The sequence below is a fragment of the Globicephala melas genome, chromosome 12 (genome assembly GCF_963455315.2).
Source record: "Globicephala melas chromosome 12, mGloMel1.2, whole genome shotgun sequence".
Taxonomy (NCBI): Eukaryota; Metazoa; Chordata; class Mammalia; order Artiodactyla; family Delphinidae; genus Globicephala; species Globicephala melas.
The window spans coordinates 6,244,689-6,271,646 of record NC_083325.1 but is presented as its reverse complement, the minus strand read 5'-3'; the positions used below and the strand labels follow the sequence as shown (position 1 = coordinate 6,271,646).

General features: G+C 45.1%; 2 protein-coding genes, 1 non-coding gene and 1 pseudogene across 5 annotated transcripts in view; 1 reads left to right on the top strand and 3 right to left on the bottom strand.

The window, feature by feature from the left end:
- Nucleotides 1-3,139: 3,139 nt before the first annotated feature.
- On the top strand, nucleotides 3,140-26,262 carry CNOT11 (CCR4-NOT transcription complex subunit 11). Its single transcript, XM_030838771.3, has 7 exons — nucleotides 3,140-3,747; nucleotides 8,803-8,967; nucleotides 12,601-12,753; nucleotides 16,593-16,795; nucleotides 17,935-18,137; nucleotides 20,301-20,397; nucleotides 20,474-26,262. Exons 1-7 carry the CDS (start codon nucleotides 3,228-3,230, stop codon nucleotides 20,669-20,671), a joined length of 1,539 nt encoding a protein of 512 aa, XP_030694631.1. The 5' UTR covers nucleotides 3,140-3,227; the 3' UTR covers nucleotides 20,672-26,262.
- Nucleotides 5,737-6,379, bottom strand: LOC132598227 (frataxin, mitochondrial pseudogene; annotated as a pseudogene).
- The window catches only part of RNF149 (ring finger protein 149), a 32,962-nt gene continuing 23,472 nt past the window's right edge, over nucleotides 17,469-26,958 (bottom strand). For 2 of the 3 annotated variants that reach the window (XM_030838772.2, XM_030838773.2), the window contains 2 exons: nucleotides 24,251-26,389; nucleotides 17,469-22,723 (listed from right to left, as the gene is read on the bottom strand). In XM_030838772.2, coding sequence (XP_030694632.1) covers nucleotides 26,346-26,389 — 44 coding nt within the window. In that variant the 3' untranslated portion in view covers nucleotides 17,469-22,723; nucleotides 24,251-26,345. The remainder of the gene's footprint in view (nucleotides 22,724-24,250; nucleotides 26,390-26,958) is intronic. The other variant, XM_060309632.1, reaches the window with a different exon arrangement.
- LOC115843189 (small nucleolar RNA SNORD89) lies at nucleotides 24,055-24,168 on the bottom strand. The gene has a single exon (XR_004035640.1). It is a non-coding gene; the product is annotated as a small nucleolar RNA SNORD89 (small nucleolar RNA).

Here is a 26,958-nt window from a genome sequence, read left to right as displayed (position 1 = left end):
GTCACAGGTTGTGGTGTTGTCCCCTGCCTCCGCCTCCCTGCCCCCCAAATTCCTATGTTGAGTTGTAACCCCCAGTTAGAAAGTGACTGTATTTGTATAGGGTCTTTAAAGAAGTAATTGAGTTCAAGTGAGGTCATCAGGGTGGGCCCTAATCCACTATGATTGGTGTCTTTTTAAGAAGAGATTACGAGGGCTTCCCTGGCAGTCCAGCTGAAACTGTGCAACCCAGATTGGGACTTGAACCCACGTTCTTTTAACTGAGCTCACACACCTGGTCTCAGGACTTAATGAAGGTCAGGTTCTTGATGTCTCATGTAGAAAGAATTCAGTGAGAGACAAAGTGATAGGTAAGAAGTGGATTAATTTAGAGAGGAACACACTCCACAGACCTGTGGGCCATCTCAGAAGGCAAGAGCAGCCCCAGGGTATGGGGGGGGGGGGTTGTCGGTTTTTATAGGGGTGGGTAATTTCATAGGCTAATGAGTGGGAGGAGTATTCCAGCTATTTTGCGGAAGGGGTGGGGATTTCCAGAAATTGGGCACCGCCCACTTTTTGACGTCATGGTCGGCCTTGGACGGTTTGTATGACTGGATGCATGCCCGGGAGAGCTTTGGGTCTCTACTGGTGGGATGGTGTCTCCTCAAAACTCATGTCCACCTCACAATGTGACCTTATTTGGAAATGGGGTTTTTGCAGATGCAGTTAGTTAGGATGAGGACATACTAGATTAGGGTGGGCCCTAAACCCAATGACTGGTGTCCCCATAAGAAAGCCACGTGAAGCACAGACACACGGGAAAGAAGGCCACATGACTGCAGAGGCAGAGATGGGAATGGTGCAGCATAAGCCAAGGGACGCCAGAGACCGCTGGGCATCACGGGAAGCTAGGAGGAGACCAGGAAGGATTCTTCCCCAGAGCCTTCAGAGGGAGCCTGGCTCTGCTGACACTCTTATTTTGGACTTTTAGCCTCCAGAACTGTGAGAGGACAGATTTCTGTTTGTGGTTATTTGTTACCAGGGCCTGAGAGTTGTTTTCGGGGAACACGTAGGAAACCCTGGATTACCACTGTTAAATAACGAAAAGTCAACTGTGTAAATTTTAAAGATTTAATTGGGTTTATTGAGCAGTTCATGAGTCGGGCAGCATCCCATCTAGCAAGTAGAGAGGAGCTCCCAAGGGCTACAGAAAAGAAAAGGTTTTCAAAGGCAAGACAAAGAAGTCTAAGCAAGGAAGATTTATTTCAGGCATAGGTATCCTACTTATGGGGGATGGAAGAAGTCTTTGTGACAGGTTACTTCATTTTCCTTTGGGGCATGGTGACTGATTAGCTCATTGGTGCTGACCAGAAAATTCCTGGTTAAGACTACATTTCTGGGGGAGGGTGAAGCTTCAGTTAGGTTAGTAGTGTGACCTAGCATAAGTGACTCCATCTGGGGCCTCTGGTTTTCTTTTTAACACCAACCTAATTTTGAAAATGCTCTTACAGAAAGAAAAATATTTAGTTTTTTGGGGTGGTGGGGCACATAATGTTCACATATTTTGAAACAACTTAAAAAAAAAAAACCACAGGGCTTCCCTGGTGGCGCAGTGGTTGAGAGTCCGCCTGACGATGCAGGGGACACGGGTTCATGCCTCGATCCGGGAGGATCCTACATGCCGCGGAGTGGCTGGGCCCGTGAGCCATGGTCGCTGAGCCTGCGCGTCCGGAGCCTGTGCTCCGCAACGGGAGAGGCCCGCGTGCCACAAAAAAAAAACAACCAAAAAAAACACAGCAAAACCTATGCAGGTAAGCTCATTGCTGTAACAGACATCCCAAACACAATAAAGTTTAATTACTATAGTAAATAAATAAAATGAGAGTACTTTCAAGATAATTCGAATCAGTTTCCCAGGAGTCCAAGCGTTACCAAGTTATATCTGCTGCTGTTAGTTAATTGAAAGGACCCTTCTACAGGGATATCTAATAGTCAAGTGAAGAAGCCTTCAGAATATGCATGCCCCTTGACCCAGCAGTTTCTCTTCCTTCAATTATACTTTAGAATTAAGGTGGCGCGCAACTAGATAATTCTCGAGCTACTAGCATGAGTTAGCGCAGACTGTATCTCCCAAACTTGCCTGCTGGGAATCGCTGGTGGAATCCCTGTAGGGTTTTGTAGGTCTAAGGGAGGAACTGGGGAAGTCTGGAACACACCCCTCCGTGATTCCCAACCCAGAGTACACACTAGGCACCTGGGCAGGTGTTTTTGCTTTCTGTTTGTTAATACCTGGCCACCAGGACCAGGCACTAGCATTTTTGAAGGCTCTTGGGGAACTTCCAATGCACAGCTAAGGCCCAGAATCAGCGCCCTTGGGCAGGCTGCGGTAAAAAGTTGTACAACAATTTTGTAAACGAATGTTTATTGGAAACATTTTACGAAAATCTTGTTAAAGTAACTGTGTACAAAAGCTCGTGTGCGTATGATTCCATTTCCTCAAATAGGAGTGTAAGACTGGAAATTAACTTTGGTAATGAGAAACGCGTGGTCTTCATAGCTATTAGCACTTAAAAAGGTTTCACCATGAACAGCCAGGTGTGTTATATTAAGAAAACGTTTCAGATTTTTTTTTTTTTCCTGCTGCATTGGGTCTTCGTTGTCGCGCTTGGGCTCAATAGTTGTGGCTCGCGGGCTCTAGAGCGCAGGCTCAGTAGTTGTGGCACGTGGGCTTAGCTGATCCACAGCATAAGGTATCTTCTCGGACCAGGGCGCGAACCCATGTCCCCTGCATTGGCAGGCAGATTCCTAACCACTGTGTCACTAGGGAAGCCCGCAACTTTTCATATTATAAGATGCATTTTTCCAGGCAATAACGTCACAAATTTCTTGGGACCTTCCTTGCCTGGTACAACCCTCGGGGTGCCTCTGGGGGCGGACGTTGCTCGCCCATGCGCAGACTGCACCACAGCGTGGTGCTGTGGCACCGCGAGACTTCCGCAGCTCCCCCACAGGCCCCACCCCCATTTCCGGCTTTTCGCTCCGCCCACTCGGCGTCTCGGGATCCTCTCCCTGGCCCGGCTCCAGCAGCCTCGCTCTGGGTCCGCGCCACACTCTTCTCTGCGGGCGGCTGGCTTCCCGGCGGGTTTTGTTTGCGACGCTGTCGTGCCACAGCGCGCTTTACGGCCGCGGGGACGGAGCGAGCCGGTGCCAGGGCCCCTCCGGCCCGGAAACAGGACTGGCGAGCGAGGTTGATGCCCGGCGGCGGGGCGAGCGCGGCGTGTGGCCGTCTTCTTACCGCCGCGGAGCAAAGGAGGGCCCGGGAAGCGGCGGGGTCGGTGTCTAGGAGCGGGCCAGGAGGCTCCGGCTCCGGCGGCGGCAGAGGCGGAGCGGGTGGCCCCGGGCCGGGTTGTGGAGGCCCGGGGGGCCCCGCGTGCAGGATGAGCCTGACCCCGAAGGAGCTTTCGAGCCTGCTGAGCATCATCTCGGAGGAGGCGGGCGGCGGCAGCACCTTCGAGGGCCTGTCCACCGCCTTCCACCACTATTTCAGCAAGGCCGACCACTTCCGCCTGGGCTCTGTGCTCGTCATGCTGCTGCAGCAGCCGGACCTTCTGCCCAGCGCGGCGCAGCGCCTCACGGCGCTCTACCTGCTCTGGGAGATGTACCGCACCGAGCCGCTCGCCGCCAACCCCTTCGCCGCCAGCTTCGCGCACCTGCTTAACCCCGCGCCGCCCGCCCGCGGCGGTCAGGAGCCCGACCGGCCGCCGCTCTCGGGTAAGCCCGGGTCCTCCTGCCGGGAGCCCGCTGTGCGGCGCGGAGGGTGAGATCCGGCAGCTGCTGGGCCTTCACCCACACGTGAAATGGATTGTGTCCTTTTGAAATCCCTTCCGCACCCCCTCCACCGAGTAGGGACAAGTGGCAGCTTCACGGCACCGAAAATTACTCCTCCCAACAGTACGGGCCGTGAAACCGTGCCGCTTAGTGTTGGGCTTGACGCTTTAGTGCCTCATGATGCAGTTCGTGCTCGTCACGCGCGTCTGAGGTGTGTGCAGTTGTAAGTAATGACACACAGGATCTGCCTTCCTACACCCCGGCTTTAAGTCTCAGGAGTCACCGAGAAGTCGTTCAGAACCCGAATACTTGTTGAGCGGAAATGCACATTCAGCAGCGTTTCAGGACTTTACAGCCGCCTTCTTGCTGTTAGGTGTCCTTGGTTAACGCGATGGGGGCAGAGGATAGAAAGTAGTCTCAATTCACGGCCTAGACTGGAAGACGCAAGACTGCTGCACATTATGTAAAATGCATGCTCGTGCACCTTTAGTGAGATCACTGGGTTGGATGCGAGGCCTCTTTTGCTATTTCTGTTTGTTTGTTTGGCTTATAAACAGAAATTTATTTCTCATCGTTCTGGAGGCTGGGAAGTCCAAGGTCAAGGCCCCAGCAGACTGGGCGTCTGGTGAAGGCCTGCTTCCTGGTTCATAGACAGCTGTCTTCACGCTGTGTCCTCACATGGTGAAAGGGATGAGGGAGCTCTCTGGGGTCTCTCTTCCCAGGGCACTAATCGCACTTATGAGGGCTGTGATTGGGGGTTAGGATCAACACTTTAACATTCAGCCTACAGCCCAGGCTTAGCACGGTAATGGCACAATAAAGGATGATTATTTGAACCTGAATTCAACTGAAATTCAAGTAGAGCAAAACCCAAAACCATATACTTATTCTATAGTTTTAAAAAAACTGTTCACTGTCATCTCCTCTACTAGAGGGAATTAAAGCTGGCCTGATAAGTTGCCTGACGGGACCACTAATTGTCTAAATTGGGAATCGACTATATTCTATCCAGTTTAACCCTCTCTGTTAACATGGGGAAACAGAGGTCCAGAGAGTTCGAGAAACTTGCCCCGAGACAGACAACTACTTTTGGGCTGGGCCAAGTGTAAGACCGGGGTTCCTTTCATTAACACCAACATCTTTTCACTTATGTGGCCTTTCACAGTTTACCAAGCACCTCTCAGCCCCATGACCTCACTTATTGTACTATATCCATGAGCGTACAGAGGTGGCTTTGGGGAGATTTTTTTGCATCCTCAGACCAGTGTTGCAATAGCTTATTCTATACTGACCCTTAAATTAAAAAAAAATATATGTACACACACATGTAAATGTGTGTGTACCTATATATGGACATATGGAAGACACAGCACCACATCTCCCTGTGTCACCCCATGCGGGCCACACCCTGGCAGTCACAAAGCACAAAGAGAAAATGGTCTTCGGTTTGGGAATTCCTGAGTTGCCACTGATGCTTCAATACTAAAGGGCTTAGAAGTGTTTACACTTTCAAGAGGAGTAGGAACGTTTTAGGCTTCCCTTTAATGAGTCTCATTTTGAGTCAGGATGGCAAGGTTGGCCAGCCGCTCTTCAGGCAGTTTTTGTAGTAAGTCTTTCAAAGAATGAATGGTGAAGCCAATTCATTTCTCCTCCTGGAATTTGTCCTCTTTTTTTTCTTTGTTGTGAGGTTATATATTAAAGGTATGGGCATACAGACATTACAAAAGATAAGGGCTGTCACGTGAGGGAGGAAGTCAGACAACAAATGCAAAGAAACCTGTGGAAATTAAAAATCTGAACTCACAGGCAGGGAGGGAGGCGACACGGTCTTTTCACAGAGCCGTACACATACTGCAACTGTCCTCAAAAGCAGGAATGGAGAAGACTAGCCATTCAGCTGCAGAGCAAAGCTGGGGTCTTGGCTTCAGCGCTTTTTATGTCTTCAGCATTCGGCTGGGCAGCAGGTGCCTTTTCCAGAGTAGGCCAGAGAACATAAGTCCAGTTTGGTTTTTAAGGCTTGAGTCAGCTCTGTGGCCAGCAGCTCGTGGAGGGACACACCGTCGTGGGAGTACACCCCGTTTCTCCCAGTCCAGTCGTAACGCTTGGGGCCACTGGATGGTGAAGATAACTAGATTTGCTTGTTTGGGGTCTGCTTGTTGACCACGTATGTTCCTAGATCTCCACCCAGTTTAATTGTTAAAACACCATATTCCCAAAGGAGGCATCATAGCCTTCAAGTGTGTAAGGTTTGTCTGCAAGGTCTTGAGAAAACTCTGCTAAGGAATCCAGCGTCTCCTCGGCCAGTTTTGCATACGTGGTATCGTCCAGACGGCCAGCGTCACCCAGAGTTCCCATTGTCCTCAGATTCATCAAGCAGACGCCCTGCTTTTTGACATTCAGGATCTAGTTGAGGCAGCAGAGGCTCAGACTGGGGCTGGCTGCCTGTGCAGGCCCTGGCAGCTGTAGAGCTGGGAGTCCTTCGTGGGCCGTGGGGCCCTGGCGTGGGCCTGGACATAGCCCGGGGGTGCCGAGCGGAGCAGAGGCTGGCAGCTGCGTGGTGCTCCAGCATCCACATCTGTTTGTTTTTTAAACTCAAGAGATGCTTTCTGAGACTTGATTTTGGGAGAAGACCTGAAGCCAGGAGAGGAGAAGGGCACAGAGGAGATGGTGATGAGTGATAAGGGTACCTGGAAGACTTGGAGGAGGACAGCGGTAGGGGGCGGAGCAGGTGGTGACAGGTGGGAAACAGTTTGATCTTACAGTCCTTAAGCAGTGAGGAAACAGGCGAGTGACCCCTTAAGGCAGGGACTGCTATTCAGGGAGCCAGAAGGTAAAGGCAGCAGATTTTGAGGTCAGGCCGGAGAACTTCTTGCAGGGGAGGGCGTCTACGTTTAAGCTGGTCATGGTTCCTGCTGGCAACTCCTCTGGATCTAAAGCATCTTCTCGTGGAGCATCTTCTCGTGGATTTCCTGCACTGCCCTTACCTAAGAGGGGCAACCTGTGCATTCCATGAGATGTCTTTAGGGTACAGGTACTGAACCTGGTTTTCAGGAAGTTTGAGAATGCTGAGAAAGTCGCTGCAACGTGTGTGTGTGTGTGTGTGTGTGTGTGTGTGTGTGTGTGTGTGTGTGTGTGTGTGTGTGTGTGTGTGTGTGTGTGTGTGTGTGTGTGTGTGTGTGTGTGTGTGTGTGTGTGTTGAAACCCAGCACCGAGATGGATGGGGCAGTGTGGGATTTGGGTCGGAGAGCCCTTTGAATTCTGTAGGATGGGTTAGGCAAAGGAACCATAACTTATATAATGTCACTCTTGAATGCGATGAGTTTAAACCTAGATGTAGGCCATAGACTGCATTGTAAACAGATTTGCCAGGGAAATCCACGGATTGGTTATTTTGCCTCTCTCTGCCTCAATTTCCGTGTCTGAAAATTGCGGATAATTATGAGAAATAAAAGTATTTACAATAAGCTTTATACATTACTATCGTCACTAGGTAGGGGTGGTGCTTAAATATACAACAGGGAATGTCAGTGTCAAGGCTTATTATACTGTGCGTCAAGGGGAGCATCTAATGGGTATATGTTTTGAAAGTTTTTCGGATGATTCTGCTGCAGAGCCAACGTTGAGAATGTATCTGGAAGTAAGTAGGATGGCTTCCTTGCACTCAAGCTGCAGTCTGGTTGAAGAGACATAAACCTGATTGTAACCCAGTGTGGTTAAGGGCCGTACTAGATGTCACGTGCACAGCACCTCGTAGCACAGGAACTACAGCTGTGTAGCTGGAGGAACTTTGAGAGGGGGTGATGTTTTTGCTGGATATTGATTAGAGATGGTGGGGAGAGAAGGGTGTGGCCCTGTCACGTATTCTTAAAGAGCTGCGTGTATTGGTTGTTTTGAAATCAGGAGTCAGAGAAAGTGAGAGATTTTATGCAACAGGAGTGTAGAACACATGGATTGGAGGGGGGTCAGGAGATGGGATTAGGAAAGTGGGTCAGGACCACGTTAGGAAGGTCTTATGAATGGTGCAGAAGTTTGGGGTTAATTCTGTGTAAACAGAATTAAAAATCTGTGAGCAGATTTGTACCTAGAAATATAACTCATTGGTAAGTGGGCGTGTGGACTGTGGGCGGTGAGTGGGTAGGAGTCCCAGCTGGGAGCTGGAACAGGGTCTGGCCACAGTGCGGTGCTGCGGTAGGATGGCCGCCGCCGGGTAAGCGGGCGGCTCTGGGATGAAAGGGAAGCATCAATGTCCAGCACTCTGGGAATTGTAGCCGTGCTGTGGACTGAAACAGGTGTGTGAAGTGTATTTGCGGAGCTAGTGATTGCTTCCTTGTCTCTTTAACTTTTACACAGTTGCTGGTAGCAGTAGAGAAGAAAAGCATTTCTGAGCATTGTAGCTTTTTTTGTTGTTGTTTTTGCCTGCATATGTAAGCTTCAGCCTTTGCAGGAATTGAAGCATGTTAGAAAACAAAGTTGATTTTTTTGTTTTGTTTTGTTTTGGTGGTGCTGTGCGGCTTGCGGGATCTTAGTTCCCCTACCACCAGGGATCAAACCCGGGCCCCAGCAGTGAGAGCGCCGGGTCCTAACCACTGGACTGCCAGAGAATCCCCCAAAACAAAGTTAATAGTTACAAAAACCTTAAGTTTCATTGCCACAAATCATAGAATTTCAGTTGACATACAGTTAATCTAGAGATTATTTGAAGTATAAGGGAGGATGTGTGTAGGGTACATGCAAATACTACACCATTTTGTATAAGGGACCCAAGCATCCTTGGATTTTAGTATACGCAGGGTGTCCTGGAACCAGTCCTTCTCAGGAACACTATTTAATTACATTTTGATGAATGTATCTATTTGGTTAAATGAATCTTCAATTGTAAGTTTGTCTTTAAAGGTACATGAGTTGAGGTGACAAGTAGCAAATGCTAATTTTACCAGACTCAAGATAATTTTTAAAAATAACCGTTAGAGAAACTGCTGTACGTTCTTTTGTTTACAGGATTTTTGCCTCCTATAACTCCGCCAGAGAAGTTTTTCCTTTCCCAGCTGATGCTGGCCCCTCCACGGGAACTCTTCAAAAAGACACCGCGACAGATTGCCTTGATGGACGTCGGAAACATGGGCCAGTCTGTGGACATTAGCGGGCTTCAGCTAGCCCTGGCCGGTAAGGAGGGATCCCGCTTCAGGCATCTTTGTGTGCTAGCATTAGGCCTTTTTTCTTGAGGTACTCCATTTAAATGAAGGTCTTTGTAACTGTACTAAAAAGTTAGTATTTTCTGTGAAAAACATAGCTTCAGTACTGGATCCTTGCTATTATGGGATATAAATTTCCTTTTGAGTTTTCACTTGAATTGATTGCTTTTCCAGTTTAAGAAGAATGCTGAGTAAAACTTGGTCCGTTTAAAATTTTCCTGATGTCACTTCTACTCAAAGCGATCTACAAATTCAATGCAATTCTTATCAAAATCCCAACAATGTGTTTTGCAGAAATAGAAAATTCATATGGAATCTCAAGGGACCCAGAATAGCTGAAACAGTGTCGTCTTGGTGCCTTTATCGAAAATCATTTGAATATATATATGGGAAGGTTTATTTCTGGGCTCTGTATTCCACGTCATTGGTCTGTTTGTCTTTTGTTTTTAATTTTTATTTATTTATATTTTTGGCTGCATTGGGTCTTGGTTGCTGCACGCGGGCTTTCTCTGGTTGCGGCCAGCGGGGGCTACTCTTCGTTGCAGTGTGTGGGCTTCTCATTGCGGTGGCTTCTCTTCATTGCGGAGCATGGGTTCTAGGCATGCGGGCTTCAGTAGTTGTGGCATGTGGGCTCAGTAGTTGTGGCTCGCCGGCTCTACAGCACAGGCTTAGTTGCTCTGTGGCGTGTGGGATCTTCCCGGACCACGGCTCAAACCCGTGTCCCCTGCATTGGCAGGCGGATTCTTAACCACTGCGCCACCAGGGAAGCCCGGTCTATTTGTCCTTATTCTAGTACCACCCTTTTGATTAGGGTGGCTTTTTTTCCCCAAATAAAAAGGGTTTTATTTGCAGGGGAGCAGGACACTAATCCAAGTCATACAGTAGCTTTTGTGAAATTGAGAGGTGTGAGACCTCCACCCTGTTCTTCTGTTTCAAGATTATTTGGGCACCTTCTGTTACACGTATAAGCAGATGAATGGGTGGTCTTGAAGCAAACTCCTGTAGTGATAGAAAATAAGGAGACCTTGAACAGGGTGGTCAGGGAGAGCCTCTCCGTGTAAGGATAAAGAGCAGCTTTTGCTAACCTGCTCTAAGCAGAAGTGCAGATGCATGGGTCTCATCACCTGAGAGCAATTCATTAGGGAAATTATAATCTGTAGCCAGATTTGTGAACCCTTGACTTCGTGATTAAGTGAGCTGCAGGGTTAATTTGATAGTGCCTCATCCTTAGACTTCATGCCCTGTGACATTAGGCATCTTGTATAAGGTGACATCTAATCTTCTCTTTCCTTGGGGCATTCTGAACCTTATTTATTTATTTATTTTAATTTATTTAATTTATTTATTTATTTTTTAAATTTTTGGCTGCACTGTGTCTTCGTTGCTGTGCGCAGGCTTTCTCTCGTTGCGGCGAGCAGGGGCTACTCTTGGTTGTGGTGTGCGGGCTTCTCACTGCAGTGGCTTCTCCTATTGCAGAGTACAGGCTTCAGGCGCGCAGGCTTCAGTAGTTGTGGCACGCGGGCTTAGTAGTTGTGGCTCGCGGGCTCCAGAGCGCAGGCTTAGCAGTTGTGGCGCACGGGCTTAGTTTCTCTGCGGCACGTGGGATCCTCCCAGACCAGGGCTTGAACCCGTGTCCCCTGCATTGACAGGTGGATCCCCAACCACTGTGCCAGCAAGGAAGCCCTGAACCTTATTATTATTTTTTTCTAAGTATTTTGTTATTTATTTATTTATTTTTGGCTGTGTTGGGTCTTCGTTTCTGTGCGAGGGCTTTCTCTAGTTGTGGCAAGCGGGGGCCACTCTTCATCGAAGTGCGCGGGCCTCTCACTATCACGGCCTCTCTTGTTGCGGAGCACAGGCTCCAGACGCGCATGCTCTGTAATTGTGGCTCACGGGCCCAGCTGCTCCGCGGCATGTGGGATCTTCCCAGACCAGGGCTCGAACCTGTGTCCCCTGCATCGGCAGGTAGATTCTCAACCACTGCGCCACCAGGGAAGCCCTGAACCTTATTTTTAAAGTACTAAATATTAACAATATAACAATGGTTATTTTCTGAAACTAAGAGAACTCTTTTTCAGACTTTTAAGATTGAAGGTACACAAAAGTACTTGTTAGCTACTACTGCCAGATGCAATCTATTAACAGAAATAAAATAATTATTTTCTTAACCAAAGACACTATGAAAACTGGTTGCCGAGGTGATGGGCAATTTCAGTCACCTTACCTTTAGAAGTGACGTATATTCTGAGGTTTCTAGCTTTGTATTCAATAAAGTAAGAATCAAATCTAATTTCCTTTTCAACTTGTGATGACTTGAATCAGCCCATGAGAAAGTTTTAAAGTACATCAAGCTCAGGGACTTCCCTGGTGGTGCAGTGGTTAAGAATCCGCCTGCCAATGTAGGGGACACAGGTTCAAGCCCTGGTCTGGGAAGATCCCACATGCCGCAGAGCAATTAAGCCCGTGCGCCACAACTACTGAGCCTGTGCTCTAGAGCCTGTGTGCCACAACTACTGAACCCACGCTCCACAACTCCACAACAAGAGAAGCCACCACAATGAGAAGCCCACGCACCACAATGAAGAGTAGCCCCCGCTCGCTGCAACTAGGGAAAACCTGGGCACAGCAACAAAGACCCAACACAGCCAACAATAAATAAATAAAATAAATTTATAAAGTACGTCAAGCTCAGAAAGGAATATATGACTAGACTTAGGATTGAGAGGCTTGGCACAGTGGCTAAGCTGGCTGTCCCCTAGAGCTGTTTGCTGTCCTCTGCCCAGACTGAAGATGTCTTAATCATTTTCACAAGTGCTTAAGAAAAAAAGGGAAGTACACCTATCTTCTCTGGAGCTAGCCACACAGATCATCTGTACGGAGGCTGGCCTGAAATTCAGATGTCTTTACAGTGGGATCCAGGGACCAAAGGTGTACTTATGGATGATGCAGTTGCATTTTCCTAACTTTAAGAAAACAAGCAGACAAGTTAAACATCAGTAACCACAAGGGGCAGTTATAACTACAGTGTGTGTGCAATAGTATCTCGTTTTAACAGATTTTCCCCTGGTTCCTAATGGGATTGAATATCTTTTCAGATGTTTATTGGCCATACAAGCTTTTTAAAAAATATTTATTTGTTTTTATTTTTGGCTGTGTTGGGTCTTCGTTGCTGCACATGGGCTTTCTCTAGTTGCGTCGAGCGGGGGCTACTGTTGCTTGCAGTGCGCGGGCTTCTCATTGTCGTGGCTTTTCTTGTTGCAGAGCACAGGCTGTAGAGCACAGGCTCAGTAGTTGTGGCACACGGGCTTAGTTGCTTCACGGCATGTGGGATCTTCCTGGGCCAGGGATTGAACCCGTGTCCCCTGCATTGACAGGCGGATTCGTAACCACTGTTCCACCAGGGAAGCCTCAGGCTTTTTAAAAATAAAACACTTGTTGGAAGTCATTAGCCCATTTTTTCCTATTTTTTAAAATTGATAATCTATCCTGAATCTGGCCCTTTGTTTATGTGTTGTAGATCACTTTCTCCATTTAGTAGCTTCTCTTTTCACTCTCCTTGTGGTGCCCTCAGTTTTGAAGTGTTTCCTATTTTAATCTATTTCAGAACGCCAGTCTGAATTGCCAACTCAAAGTAAGGCCAGCTTCCCTAGCATTCTCAGCGACCCAGACCCGGATTCTTCTAATTCTGGATTTGACAGCTCCGTTGCCTCTCAGATCACGGAAGCTTTAGTCAGTGGACCAAAGCCACCTATTGAAAGTAGGTATATCTAATTTTGTATTCTTGGTTTTATGTTATCAGCGTCCCCCTGAGACTTTCTGGTTTTCTGAAACATCATGTTGTTTTCGTTGATACTTAAACGTGAATTTTTTGTGTGTGTGTGTGCGGTACGCGGGCCTCTCACTGCTGTGGCCTCTCCCATTGTGGAGCACAGGCTCCGGACGCGCAGGCTTAGCGGCCATGGCTCACGGGCCCAGCCGCTCCGCGGCATGTGGGACCCTCCTGGACTGGGGCACGAACCTGTGTCCCCTGCATCGGCAGGCGGACTGTCAACCACTGCGCCACCAGGGAAGCCCTTAAATGTGAATTTTTAAAAATTTATTTTATTGAAGTACAGTTGATTTACAGTGTTGTGTTAATTTCTGCTGTACAGCAGAGTGATTCGGTTATACGGATATATATATATGTACATTCTTTTTCATATTCTTTTCCATTTTGGTTTATTACAGGATATTAAATATAGTTCTCTGTGCTATACAGTAGGACCTTGTTGTTTATCCATTCTCTATATAATAGTTTGCATCTGCTAATCCCAAACTCCCAATCCATCCCTCCCCAATCCCCTCTTCCCCTTGGCAACCACAAGTCTGTTCTCTATGTCTGTGAGTCTGTTTCTGTTTCATGGATAAGTTCATGTGTGTCACATTTTAGACTCCACGTATAAGTGATATCATATGATATTTGTCTTTCTCTGTCTGACTTCACATAGTATGATAATCTCTAGGTGAATCCATATTGCTGCAAATGGCATTATTTCATTCTTTTTTATGGCCTAATAATATTCCATTGTATAAATATACCACATCTTCTTTATCGTTTCATCTGGTGATGGACATTTAGGTTGTTTCCATGTCTTGCCTATTGTGAATAGTGCTGCTGTGAACATAGGGGTGCATGTATCTTTTTGACTTAGAGTTTGGATATATGCACAGGAGTGGGATTGCTGGATCAGAAGGTAACTTTGGAACCTCCATACTGTTTTCTATAGTGGCTGAACCAATTTACATTCCCGTCCATAATGTAGGAGGGTTCTCTTTTCTCCACACCCTCTCCAGCATGTTATTTGTAGATTTTTTAATGATGGCCATTCTGACTGGTGTGTGGTGGTATCTCAGTGAAGTTTTAATTTGATCTGCATTTCTCTAATGATGAGCAATGATGAGCATATTTTCATGTGCCTGTTGGTGATCTGTGTGTCTTCTTTGAAGAAATGTCTCTTTAGGTCTGCTCATTTTTTGATTGGGTTGTTTGTTTTTTTCTGTTGTTGAGTTGTATGAGCTGTTTGTATGTTTTGGAAATTAAACCCTTGTTGGTCGTACCATTTGCATATGTTTTTTCCCAGTCTGTAGGTTGTCTTTTCATTTTGTTTATGGTTTCCTTTGCTGTATAAAAGCTTGTAAGTTTGATTAGGTCGTATTTGTTTACTTTTGCTTTTATTTCTATTGCCTGGGAGAATGACCTAAGAAAACATTGGTAGGATTTATGTCAGAGAATGTTAAACATGAATTTAGTGAGAAACTTCCTAGTATAGTGTCTGGAACATAGTAGAGATGCTCAATAAAAGTTAGTTTCTTGGGCTTCCCTGGTGGCGCAGTGGTTAAGAATCCGCCTGCCAGTGCAGGGGGACACGGGTTCAAGCCCTGGTCTGGGAAGATCCCACATGCCGTGGAGCAACTAAGCCCGTGCGCAACAACTACTGAACCTGCACTCTAGAGCCCATGAGTCACAACTACTGAGCCCACACGCCTAGAACCTGTGCTCCATAACAAGAGAAGCCACCGCAATGAGAAGCCCGTGCACAGCAACGAAGAGTAGCCCCTGCTCACAACAACTAGAGAAAGCCTGCACGTCAACAAAGACCCAATGCAGCCAAAAATAAATTAATTTTAAAAACTTAAAAAAAAAAAAGGTAGTTTCTTTTTTAATAAAAATACCAAGGTTTTGGGAATTCCCTGGTGGTCCAGTGGTTAGGATGCCATGCTTCCACTGCAGGAGGTGCAGGTTCCATCCCTGGTCAGGGAACTAAGATCCCACATGCTATATGATGCAGCCAAAAAAATCCCAAGTATTTTTTATTACATACCTATCATCAGCATATCTAAGGATATAAATTCTCTGATTTTACTGAAATGAGTTTATTTTTGTAGTTTATTACCTTTTTGTTTTATACTTCATTAATCTTATCATTTTCCATTGAAGTTTTACTGATCTTATAGCTCTTAATTCAAAGAAAACTCCTATTGAACTTGAAATAATAGAGCATTTTTTAAAAATTAATTTATTTATTTTTGGCTGTGTTGGGTCTTTGTTGCTGCGCGCGGGCTTTCTCTAGTTGCGGTGAGCGGGGGCTACTCTTCGTTGCAGTGCATGCACTTATTGCAGTGGCTTCTCTTGTTGCGGAGCACGGGCTCTAGGCATGCAGCCTCAGTTGCCCCACGGCATGTGGGATCTTCCCGGACCAGGGCTTGAACCTGTGTCCCCTGCATTGGCAGGCGGATTCTTAACCACTGTGCCACCAGGGAGTCCTGCATTTTTTGGTTTTATACGATTCTGTGTGGTTTTAATGATGAAGGCATGCTTTCTGCTTAGGGATAAGAACATGTTCTCCAGACTATAGTGTCACCTTGAGTTTAAAACTTACACTGTGACTTTTAATGCCATTTACAGTAGGTTTTAGGAATAAATAAGTCTCAGCTAGTCACAGTGTGTGGGAAGGTCCAAGGCACAGATGGGTTGTATTTAATACTTGCTCGGGCACATCTTTGACTTGAATGGGCCACTGGAAAGGTGTGTAAGAAGCAAGTCAATCAGATATTAGGTCTGAGTCTAGCTGAACACCAGGCATCCTTGCCTCATGGGAACTTTCTCTTTATCACATAGGTATAACTTCTTGTGAAATGTTAAAAACTTTCTTTTTGTAAATGGGCTGCAGAGATTCAGGTGCTAGTTCTGGCGATATATGTGAAGAGATGGTGTAGTTTAAGACAAAGGGATGATTCTTAGCCAGACACAGACATTTTCAGTAAACCAGGGGACCTACTAATCTCAAATTTGGCCGGGGCTCGGTCCATGAGGAGTTAGTTAGCCATCTTAGACCCTACATGGGAACCAAAGTGAGGGGTGAAATTTGCTGAGAAGTCCCAGACAGCATTTCTTTTAGTGGGTTTGCAACTTAGGGATCAATCTTGTTTTGTAAAATAGTTGAGGTATTAAATTGAGTGACTTCACTGTTCTGTTGTATTTTTACTGTTTTAAGAAAATGATACAGCATTTGTGAATTTAGGGGTTTATGAAAGTCCAGATTCATTTGAGCACGTCAATAGTCAGCCGTACCTTTCCCTACCATTTCATCTCCACATAATTTGCTACTTCAGGGTTATAAGATGCAAAAACAAAACCAGTACACATCATATGGTCTCTGAATAAAATTGTGCTGAGAATAGGATGAGTGAGATCAACTAGTGTTTTATTTTTCCCATCCAGACTTACCCATGGAGTAAGTTGTGTCCTTCTGCGATTGAGTGGTGATCATGCTTGAACTAGGACTTGTCAGGTGGTGGTAATGTTTTCCTCTCCTCCCCCAAAGTAGATTTGGTCTCTGACATCATAATGTTATAGTGTTTCAGTTTCTTGTGTTCTGAATAAAACCCTGCCTTTATGTCCTTTCTGCTTCTGATTTTCAAGTCAGAGTGTTGCTGTGTTGTCCTTATTAAGAGGTGTCACTGCACTTCACTAAGCGGAATCTGTGAGGTTTATACACACATGTTGCGGGGTCAGCCGAGTGACAGAAGCAGTCAGACACGCTACTTTGATTACAGGCCATTTTCGGCCGGAGTTTATCCGTCCACCACCTCCGCTCCACGTGTGTGAGGATGAGCTGGCTTGGCTCAATCCAACCGAGCCCGACCACGCGGTTCAGTGGGACAAGTCGATGTGTGTGAAGAACAGCACTGGCGTAGAGATCAAGCGAATAATGGCCAAAGCCTTCAAAAGCCCCTTATCTTCTCCTCAGCAGACACAGGTATGGATTTATTGTAAACATTTTCCTGTATTTAATTCACCAGGTGTTTTCGTTTTTCATAAAGTGATAAATGACCAGTAACGTGATGTTGGCAGCGTGAGCCAGCAGCAGGAGGCGTGGCTCTGAAGCTCTGTTCTGCCCCCCCCCCTCGGCTCACTTCACTCTGGTGGGGCTCGAAGCCTGGTGCCCGAAAACCTAGCGACTTTTGTGTGGGATGAGTTTGATTCTGGAGCGTAGGATGGCGCGCACTCCCTGCTCTGCGCTGCCGGGCGCTTTATGTACATTGTTACTAAGCTGGACAGGACTCCAGGAGGGTAAGCGGAATCATTAACATTTAACCCATCACACAGCTGGTTAATGGTGGATTCAGAATAGCGCCCCCGCACCCAACTGTGATGCTTCCCGCGGGGGAAAGGCAGAACACCGTGGGCGGTTCCGGTTGGTGAGCTTTATTCTTCAGTTGGTACACTTTCACATTAGAACCTGCCAGGAGCTACATTTCCAGCGTAGTTCATTTTGCATGTGTACATACACGGAGACAGGGCAAGGAGCACAGAACATTAAGAATGTACCAATTTGGCAGAAGAAACTGTCTTTGAGGACACCTATTTGAGTGAGCGTGTGCAGTGTGCCGGGCAGACAGCCCCTCCCCCCTGCCCGTCCCCCCCCTCAGGCATCTGTTCCCCTCGGCGCTGGGTGGGGCTTTGGTTCCTGATGTTCCCCGATGATCTCTGTGATCTGTGCTTTTCCGGAGAACTAGTCGGTAAAATTATTTTTAACAAATGACATGGAAAAAAAAAAACCTACAAAGGACTTAAGGATGATATTGTTAAAATCCACACAGTATTCAAACAATACTGATTCTGGTTTAATGCCCGGGATGCATTAGTGTCGTTTATAAACTGTTGTGAAGGTGCCTGGTTTTAGTATCTGACATTTAAAATGTAAAGTTTAAAATATCAAAGAATGATGATCATGGATTTGAAGGAAGACATTTATAAAGTTGGTTCAGTGCAGATAATTTTATAACTTTTCTTTATAAAAATACTTTGTTTTTTTGTACGCATGCAGGAAAGACAATTCCTCATTTGACTCAGGAACCTCTGTTTTTCTCTTTCTAAAAATTTGATTATATTTAGCTCCTTGGAGAGTTGGAAAAGGACCCCAAACTTGTTTATCATATTGGCCTCACTCCAGCCAAGCTTCCTGACCTAGTGGAAAACAACCCTCTAGTCGCTATAGAAATGTTGCTGAAGTTAATGCAGTCAAGCCAGATCACTGAGTATTTTTCGGTTCTGGTCAATATGGACATGTCATTACATTCAATGGAAGTTGTAAACCGGTAAGTTTCTATGCGCGATCAAATGCGGACAGGGGTGTGTATATAGATCCGGATTAAATGATTAGAAGGGAAAAAGCAGCAAGGTTTTTTCCCCCCGATACACTGTTAGTCTGAGAAAACCCATTAAATAAATAACCTGAGCCTTAGTGTTGACTGCATGTGAGCTCGGAGAGTATTCCAAGTATTTCGCACTAGTAGCAGCATCAGTGAAACTTAGTCGCTAAGATTTATCTCCTATGTATGGTTGTATATTCTTTACACAAATTACAGATACTGCATTATTTCTCGTTAGAGACTAACAGCTGTTATCAGCATGGGTCTGGGAGCTGAGGAAATTCTGGGAATGCCTTCTTAGAATTCGTCGTTCCTCGCACTGTTCTCTGAACCTTTCTTTGATTTGGCCTCCTTGCTCCGTTGTCACCAACTGTCAGGGAAACAATACATTCCCTTCTCTGTGTGCTCTGAGTAGTGGTTTCTCACTTTGTTATTCTGCTTACAAATGTCTTAGGTAAATTACAAATTCCATAGGCTTGGGGGGTTAGCTTGGGAGCCTACTGTTTATTAAGCTGTCTGTGGGTAGTGTAGCCATATGTGCAGGCTTGCCTGATGTGGTCCCAGTTTAGGCTTCTCATCCTCAGCTCTGCTCCATGTGGTGTCTTGTTCCGGGGGCTAAATTATATAGTTTTTCTGCTCATGGGGCGGTCCATTCTGAGTGCTACGCAACTGCACTTCAGTTGAACACTCACTCGTTTGTAAGTTGGGGATTAATTGTTTTTTAACCTACTTAAAGCTGGACTCTGCACTTTTACTGCCAAGGGCCCAGGTTCCATCCCTGGTGGGGGGACTAAGATCTTGCAAACCACATGGTGTAGCCAAAAAACCCCCCCAAAACAAAAAAAACCACAATGAAGTTATAATCAGCTGGTGGGAAAAGCCTGGCTGGAAGCCGAGGGATCCCAAGCGTGTGTGTAGGAGCGCGCAGATTTGTGGGAGGGAAGCACGAGGTAGTCACCTTTAACTTTCTGTGCCGGCAAAACCAGCTGGCCGCTTGCTGACCTGCGGCTTCATTTCTGCGCTCTCCTCCAGGCCTTCGGCCGTTCCCTGTTACTGAGACTCACTCCTCTTTGGGGGCTGCCTCCTGCTCGGGGCCTCTGGGCCGACCATGCTCTAAGTGCCCGCTTACTGTCTAAACCAGCCGTTAGGCACTTAGTCCGAGAATACCCGCACCTTTTTATCAGTGGTGCAGAAGTAATTTCAAGGACAGGGTCTGCTCTGCGTGCGCCACCCCCATCATGGTGCATCACCCACAGGTGGTGTTCCCTTGGAGCACGGGCTCCTCAGCCTTGTGGAAAAAAGTTCCGTAATCAAGTAAGTTTAGAAAACTTTTGGAAATTCATCCTGTATAGTTAGCATAGCACACACCTTTATCTGAGCATGAAATTCCTACTTTAGCCTCCCCCCACCCCACCTTAAAACATTTCACAGAATCCTTTGGAAACACCAGCCGCCCCTTGAAGGCTCTAGACCAAGGTGCCTTTTGCTACCTTCCAGCCAGGGCTTTCCCACCAGCTCCTGAGTGTGCCACGCCCGTCCCCGATTCCACAGTTCACTCAGATTATCCACTTAGCTGGAAGGACACCACTTCTCTCCTTGGGTCTCCATTTGTCGTTTGCTCTGCTGACTTTTCCCGAGCCTTTCACTTACATCGCTTTGTGCAAGCGCCGCGTGTTAGCGCTTAGTTATACACTGTGCTGTTCAGCTACTACCACGCCTTTCTTCACATGCGCTCCTTGCACAGCACTTGTCTGCAATCAGGTTAGTAAGCGGTACTTACGTGGACAGAATAACTGCCCGGGTTGTTAGAGCCTGGACGATAACTATGAATTCTGATTCAGCCAGGAACACACAGGGACATGGTGCTCAATGTGTATTGCACGTGTAATGCTAAGTGTAGACCTGAGCAAAGGAAGTGTCACTTATTAGCGGCAGTGGGGGGGGGCTCCGAGGTTTACTTGCATAAACTTCTTTAAAACTAGGTAACTAGATTATATATCAGAATTTTTCACTAAATGACCAAAGGAAATTTTAGATTTTATGGTGAACGGTGTTTTAAAATGTTATTAGCAAATAAAATTAACAGCCCTTTCTAACTTTATGAAACAGACTAACTACAGCTGTTGATCTACCTCCTGAATTTATTCACCTTTATATATCAAATTGCATTTCTACCTGTGAACAAATTAAAGATAAATATATGCAGGTAAGTAAGAGAAATTTTTCTAAATTTTATAAATACCTGCCCAGAAAACGCACACTAAAATTAGTTTCTTTTTCAGAATCGTCTGGTGCGTCTCGTGTGTGTCTTTCTCCAGTCCTTGATCCGTAACAAAATCATCAACGTGCAGGACTTGTTTATAGAAGTGCAGGCCTTCTGTATTGAGTTCAGCAGGATACGAGAAGCTGCAGGCCTCTTCCGGTTGTTGAAGACCTTGGACACTGGGGAGACACCTTCTGAGACCAAGATGTCCAAGTGATAGCTCGTCGGGACCACCTGTTCATCGTTCAGCTATGCTGTGCTTTTCATTTTTAAAAGTGTTCAGACCCTGAGTGATTGCTTGGCTTTAATGCGTATAAACACCAGTTTATCCACTTAAAGCAAAGTTTTGCTTTCCTGGATGACTTTTTCTTTAGATGAATTTTTGGTAAGAACTTGGACGAATGTGTCTTGTAGGTGTCTCGCTGATGATTATCCATTGGGGCTGTCATCCCAAACGAAGTCACTGCACACAGTAGATGAGGTCTTCAGCTGAAAAGCAAGGTGCCTGTTTTTGCTTAAGATGTAAGTCACGGGCTTCAGATAAGGCAAGAATACCGTTTTCCTGAGGTTCCAACGTTGAAAGTGTTTAGTGAGAGTAAATTGAAGACACTCTCAAGAACCTGCCTTACTGCCCCTGAGGTCTTGAGTCATCATCACATGACGGTATTCTGACCCTTGAACTTCTCACTGGGTGCAGTGTGAGCCTCGGACACCCGTGTACCTTATCCTTTCTTGTCATGGGGACCTAAGAGACAACAGCGGGCTGCCTACAGACGTGGGAATTCTTAGAAACCTTTTCCGAGACTATAAGAGCTGGTAGTTTTCTGGGCCTTCTCTCCTGTTAACAGTCTAAAAGAGCGTCGGTACTTCAGGAGGAAGGACGGCACCGGGGGCCGTGCTGCACGGCTGCTCACCGAGTGGGCTTTGTGCCCTCCCCGTGGCGTCCTGTGGGCTGTTTAACCCCTCATTTAACTCTGGACAGCAGTGCCTTACATTAAAGTTTTCTATGAACTCTATTATCTGATGTATTTTTCACTCAAAGACATCATGAAAAATTCCCCATCTGCTGAGGTACTTTCAAAGCGTATTCTTCATAGGAACAGGAATCACCTCCCAATCCAACCCTTAGCAAAAGTTAAAGGATACCAAGCCGAGGGGTTTTAAGATGAGTACAGATTCCCACCTTGTAATATTGGCAAAACAGTACTCTTAGATTTATGAGAAATTTTAGCTTCGTTATTCTTGCGAAGGGCAGTGATTTATAAATATACTTGCTTCAAGGAAATAAGGACCCAAACTGATATAACAGGTGCACCTTCAGACATCTAAATGATGGCAACAGTTGACTTCTCTCAACACCTAATGGCTGGCATCACCGTTTTGCATGTTACCACTGGGCAAAGAAACAGTTCATTATTCACATACTCTCTGGAATGGTGAAGTGTCGACCGCGCCTCGCCGCAAGCCTCCCAACCTCAGGCTCCAGGCCCTGCCGATTCCTGGTCACGCTGAGCCTCCTGGCTGGCAGCCCCGGGACGCACGCACGTCGCTGCCTAACGCGAGTCTTCTCAGTGAGGTACCTCACCAGCGCTCAGGAGCAGCAGCCAGGGCGACAACACTGTGCCTGGGGTCCATTCCAAACTGAAATCACCAACGAGAAGCACAACATTTCGGACATGTGGGACTACATAGAGCACAAAAGGACACCTGCTGACAGTCTGAGCTGAAACTAGAAGACAGCATCCTTCCATCCAGCCTCACCTGGTAGGGCGCGTGCCAGCAGCTCAGCAGGGTCACTGCCCCCGGGGTGTCCACGAGCCACCGCAGATGTGCTACACACACTGGTTTGGAGCTGCAAGTGTGCTTCTGTGGGCACATCTGCAGACATGGCCTGAGACTAAAGACAGACCACTGTGCATCGTTTCCAGATTACAGTACTGGTGTTTACTTGACAGAGGAAAGGTTTTCAAATTTATTTTAAATAAATAGCTTACAAAGAATAGTAATTATATTTAGAGAACATTAAAAAAAAAAACAGTCAAGATACAGTTACACCACCAGCAAAAAAGTTCTTCATTAAACATTTAAAAGTAGAAGAAAGTTTACCTGAAATAAAAGAAACAATAATCCTGGGATTCAATAAACTGCAGTCAACTTTTAAGTGTCATCAGACGAGTTCAGTTTAACTGTCATGTTTTTTAAAAACCACACCTTGAATTCTCTGGACTTTTAGTTCCAATCTGTTGTAGCTTTAGTATCTTCAAATTACCTGTTAAAAAGAAGACGGCAAGGAGACCTGTTAAGAAGATGACATCTTAGGGTAGAAAGTTCAAAAAAGCATTTGCAATCCTAAAATTTAACTATTTCAAATACCTCTCTTTAACAGTATTATTTCGTTAAGTAACTTTAAGGAAATGGTATCACTCAATTTTTATTCTTATAGAATACAGATATACTTTCATAAATTTTAAGTAGCGTGTACTACTGTATTATGCATTTTGTGATGATTCACATTCCCGTGGTGAACAGTGGATCACACATCTATTTTAAATGCTATTAGGGTGATATCCCTAAAATATTTTGAGGGTTAAAATGGAAAATTAACGCATGGGAAGAACTTTTTACATACTTGTTAAAATTCCTGCACCCTGTACCAAGAGATTTTGCTAGTTTCCTTTTGTACCTGGTCTTTTCTTTTTATGCAGTCACTACTGTTCTTATGAGGAAAATCCTTGAGGAAAGGACTTCCATAATCCTGGGATTCAGTAACTGTAATCAGCCCAACAGAAAGTACTCGTGTTCTCAAGTTTCTCTTTAGCCCTTAATACACAAGCCTACAACTCATCAAAAAGAATGGATTGACTTTTCTTGTACTCATTTTAAACAAATGTAATGCAGATATTTTTTTTGATTTACAACTTATTTTATATTTATACTTTGCTGTTAGAACACGGGCAGATCTCTAGCTGCATGGCTGATGATATTGTAGACGTTTCACTTTCATAACCAGTAATACAAGTACTAGTATTTTTGATGAATGAAATGCTTATAAGTGTTTTTAAAACTTCAAAAACGAAATTAACTGGGAAAAGCGTAGGTGGCTTTTCTGGTTGGTTGTTGCGTCACAGAAGCACAGCGTGCGCCACACAAGATGAGCTCTGGTTCAGGCCAGCGTCCCATGCTCTGTAAATCTCAAAGCAGGGCTTACAGTGAGCCCAAAGAAACTGACGAAAACATGTCATTACCTCAGGTTCTAGTTAGTGATATCTGCATGCTCACTTAACCTCAGCCCTCACTGATCACATCAACTTTAATGTGCTCAAAGGAAGGCTACAGCCAAAGGAAGCCATCTTTACTGGGGAATCTGGTTACGCTGGGTATTGTGTCCAAGTAAAAACACACCCGGTTCCTGAAGGTCTATTACTGTTGTTATTGTTTTCATGAGTCTGGTGGTCTTTGATTCAGCAAGTATATCCTAAAGCATGTAGAGAGGTACTTACTGCATGTTCAAGCCCTGAAGTTGCCCCAAGGTTCACTGATTATCTTAAAAATATCTGAGCTCGCTGGAAAGGCCTATCTTGGAAATCTTGCCCTGACATTACTGAGGTCAGACCAGAGGTTCGCTTCAGGAGGTTTTGTCATCGTGCGCCCACAGAGAGCCAACTGCTGAGGGACACACTGCAATTCGGCCTTTTAGTGTCATCATTCCTCAGTAACTACAGGGAGGGAGCAGTCTTTCAGGAAAGGCTCTGCGGATTCAAGATCCCTAAAAGGACAGCATGCAAAGAGCTATTACCTGCTCCAGGTGCTGTGTGTGCGCCTCCCCTCTGGGCGTCGTGGCTTTCTGATGGGAAGCCCGGAAGCAGCATGGCAGGCAATAGCCTGCGGGGTGTTCACATCCATGGGTACACTGCCCTCCTCCACAGGCTGCCTGAGGCTCTCAGTTAAAAAGAAAAAATACTGTCTCTACATTATTTGTGAAGAAATGGTCTTCATGACAACTGTCAGAAGGAAATTGATTACTGCCATAAATAATATAACCTTAACTACATCTCTCATTTACTAATCTTTCTTCATTGACATTCCCCAGATTCCCAGCATTTTATCAAGTTTCTATTTCAGCAAAAATTCTAGTAATATTTGACCCTTTATCATGTTTATTTCCACCTAAGAAAAGCGTATCAAAGGAAACATTTTCCTTTCGAAGTACTGAAGTTTTGTCTTCTCTTGCTAATTTCTTTATCTGCTGTTAAAGACTTGTGTTTCTAGAAATAAGAGCACTATAATTTTTCCAATCTCTTCTATTTATAACTTAGGGTTCAAACTTCTGAATTAAGGAAAGCTCTAGCTGACAGCCACTGATTAAGAACTCACACTTCCATAATCATCAAAAACAATTTACCTTGATCTGTCACAGTATTCTTTTTAAAAGTCAGCTTCATTGGCTACTGGGAAGAATTAAAGCATCTTTCCCTACTGTGTGTGTTAAAATACAAAGAGCAAACAGTCTACTCAGTATAAAATCAAGGACATGTTTTCCTATCCACAATGCACCACAGAAGGCGGATTTCAAAGATAATTGCTATTATGGAAACCTACTGAGGCTGTCTGTTGAAATGAGAGCTCAAAGTAAGACAACTTCTATTCCAATAGCTCCTCACATGGAAACTGGCCTCAGTTTACTTCCACTGTTTACTCACCTAGTATTTCACTGAGTGGCTGGAATCAAAGTGTAGTAAATAGTTTGAAAAAAATAAGCTATATGAACTGTACATCTTAGAAACAGCTATAAAAATAAATTATTTAAATTTATATTCTTAATAAACATGTATTTTTACCCACACAGATCCACACAGTAACTAGTTTGGAAACGAAAAAGGGCTACAATTTCAAGTTCTAAAAAAATCTCTTCCTCATCCTTGACTTCCACCTCTAAGAAGTGAGGACAGTGTGTGTGTCTGTTTAATCGCTTTATCAATTTAGAAAGCAGCCCCCGAAAGCTTGAACAGCCCACTCCCTCCACCTCCACTGCCAAGGAAGAACAGCAAACAAGAGTAGAGAGAAGAGATGATTAAACAAGGTCACCGCCATTAAGTCTGCCTTAAAATTAATCAAGGAAACCGGTTACTTGTTTATTTTGTTACAACAGCAATGGAAAGTCCCCATCTACCACGCTTTATAATTGTAGAGATTAAACTGCAGTTGGAATCGGTATATTCACCATTTACCCCCAAAAACGCCATATCAGAGTCCATCAGAGTCTGTCTACTCCATTTCTTTAACAAGCAATGAAGAACTTCATGCTCGTGCGCAATACGGAATCGTAGCTTTTTTTATTTGTATAGAAAAAAATGGACAAAACTTTCCTCCCCATCAAGGTTGTTAGAAATTAGGTAACGAGAGGGAGAAATGCAAATCCTAAAGTCAACCAGTGCTTTTCCCATAACTCCAAATAAAAAACAATGAAAGTGCTCTGAGGTTTGGAAATCTCTCTATAGTACAGAGGTGCAAGGAAGCGATAGATTTCTCTCATCACATTTACAAGTTTCATGTTCTAAAGTTTTTCCTCCAGGAAAACTCATGTGATCAACTACTGAATATAATCACACAACTCCATTTTAACTAGTCTGAATTCAATGTGCTTAGTCTAGAACCATCCTTGAGAAGAAAGAATCTTATGGTACATTTTAGTAGATAAATATATGAAGACTAATCAAAAATTCTCTTTAAGAATAAAGTATCTTAGCCCTTTGTATATCAAATCAGAACCTGAAAGGTAAAAGAATGTACATTATTTTCACATATACAAACTATGTGCTAAAGTAAAAAAAATAAAATGTCCTTTCATTCAAGCCCAAGCTCTGTCCGTGACACCGCCGGCAGGTTATATGCTAGGAGACGGGTCCTTCACGCTGAGGGTCACTCCTGCTTGTCTCTGCAACAGAACAACAAAAGCCAGCACTAGTTGGTATATTCTGAACTTTAATTACATAAACACTGTTAGATTTGGAGATCATAGTTCAAGAAACAAATTACGGAAAATTTTAAATAAAATTTACATGGAAAAACGACAACCTATTCCAGACACTCAAGGAAATATATAAACACCCTCCTCACATACAGCATGAGAGGTTTTCTGGCATTAGCCTAATGAGTATTTATGTGGTCAGCACGGTGCTATAGAAAAGACACAGGCTGCGCTGGTGGGATTAATTAGAGTGTGTTTTCAAACACATAGCAATGGTGTCACCACCCATGAAAACAGTAGCTAGCATTTACCGGGCAATATAGACCCTATGAGCTAGAGACAAGTATTGTATTATCCCCAATCTAAAGACTGGAAACTGAGGCACAGAGAGGTTCAAACCAGCCTTCGAATCCAGTTGGATGTTACTAGGAAGAGGAGTAAAAGATAATTTCAGCACAAAAGGTTTCTTACAGTGACAGGATACTTCCTCAATCAGACCTGAGGTCAAGCAGACAAAAGAGGAGCCCCCTCGGGCA

Coding starts and splice junctions, on each gene's coding strand:
- CNOT11 (XM_030838771.3), top strand. CDS start 3,228: ATGCCCGGCGGCGGGGCGAGCGCGGCGTGTGGCCGTCTTCTTACCGCC. Junction 12,754..16,592: donor ACCAAAGCCACCTATTGAAA/GTAGGTATATCT, acceptor CTTTGATTACAG/GCCATTTTCGGCCGGAGTTT. Junction 20,398..20,473: donor TTAAAGATAAATATATGCAG/GTAAGTAAGAGA, acceptor TTTCTTTTTCAG/AATCGTCTGGTGCGTCTCGT.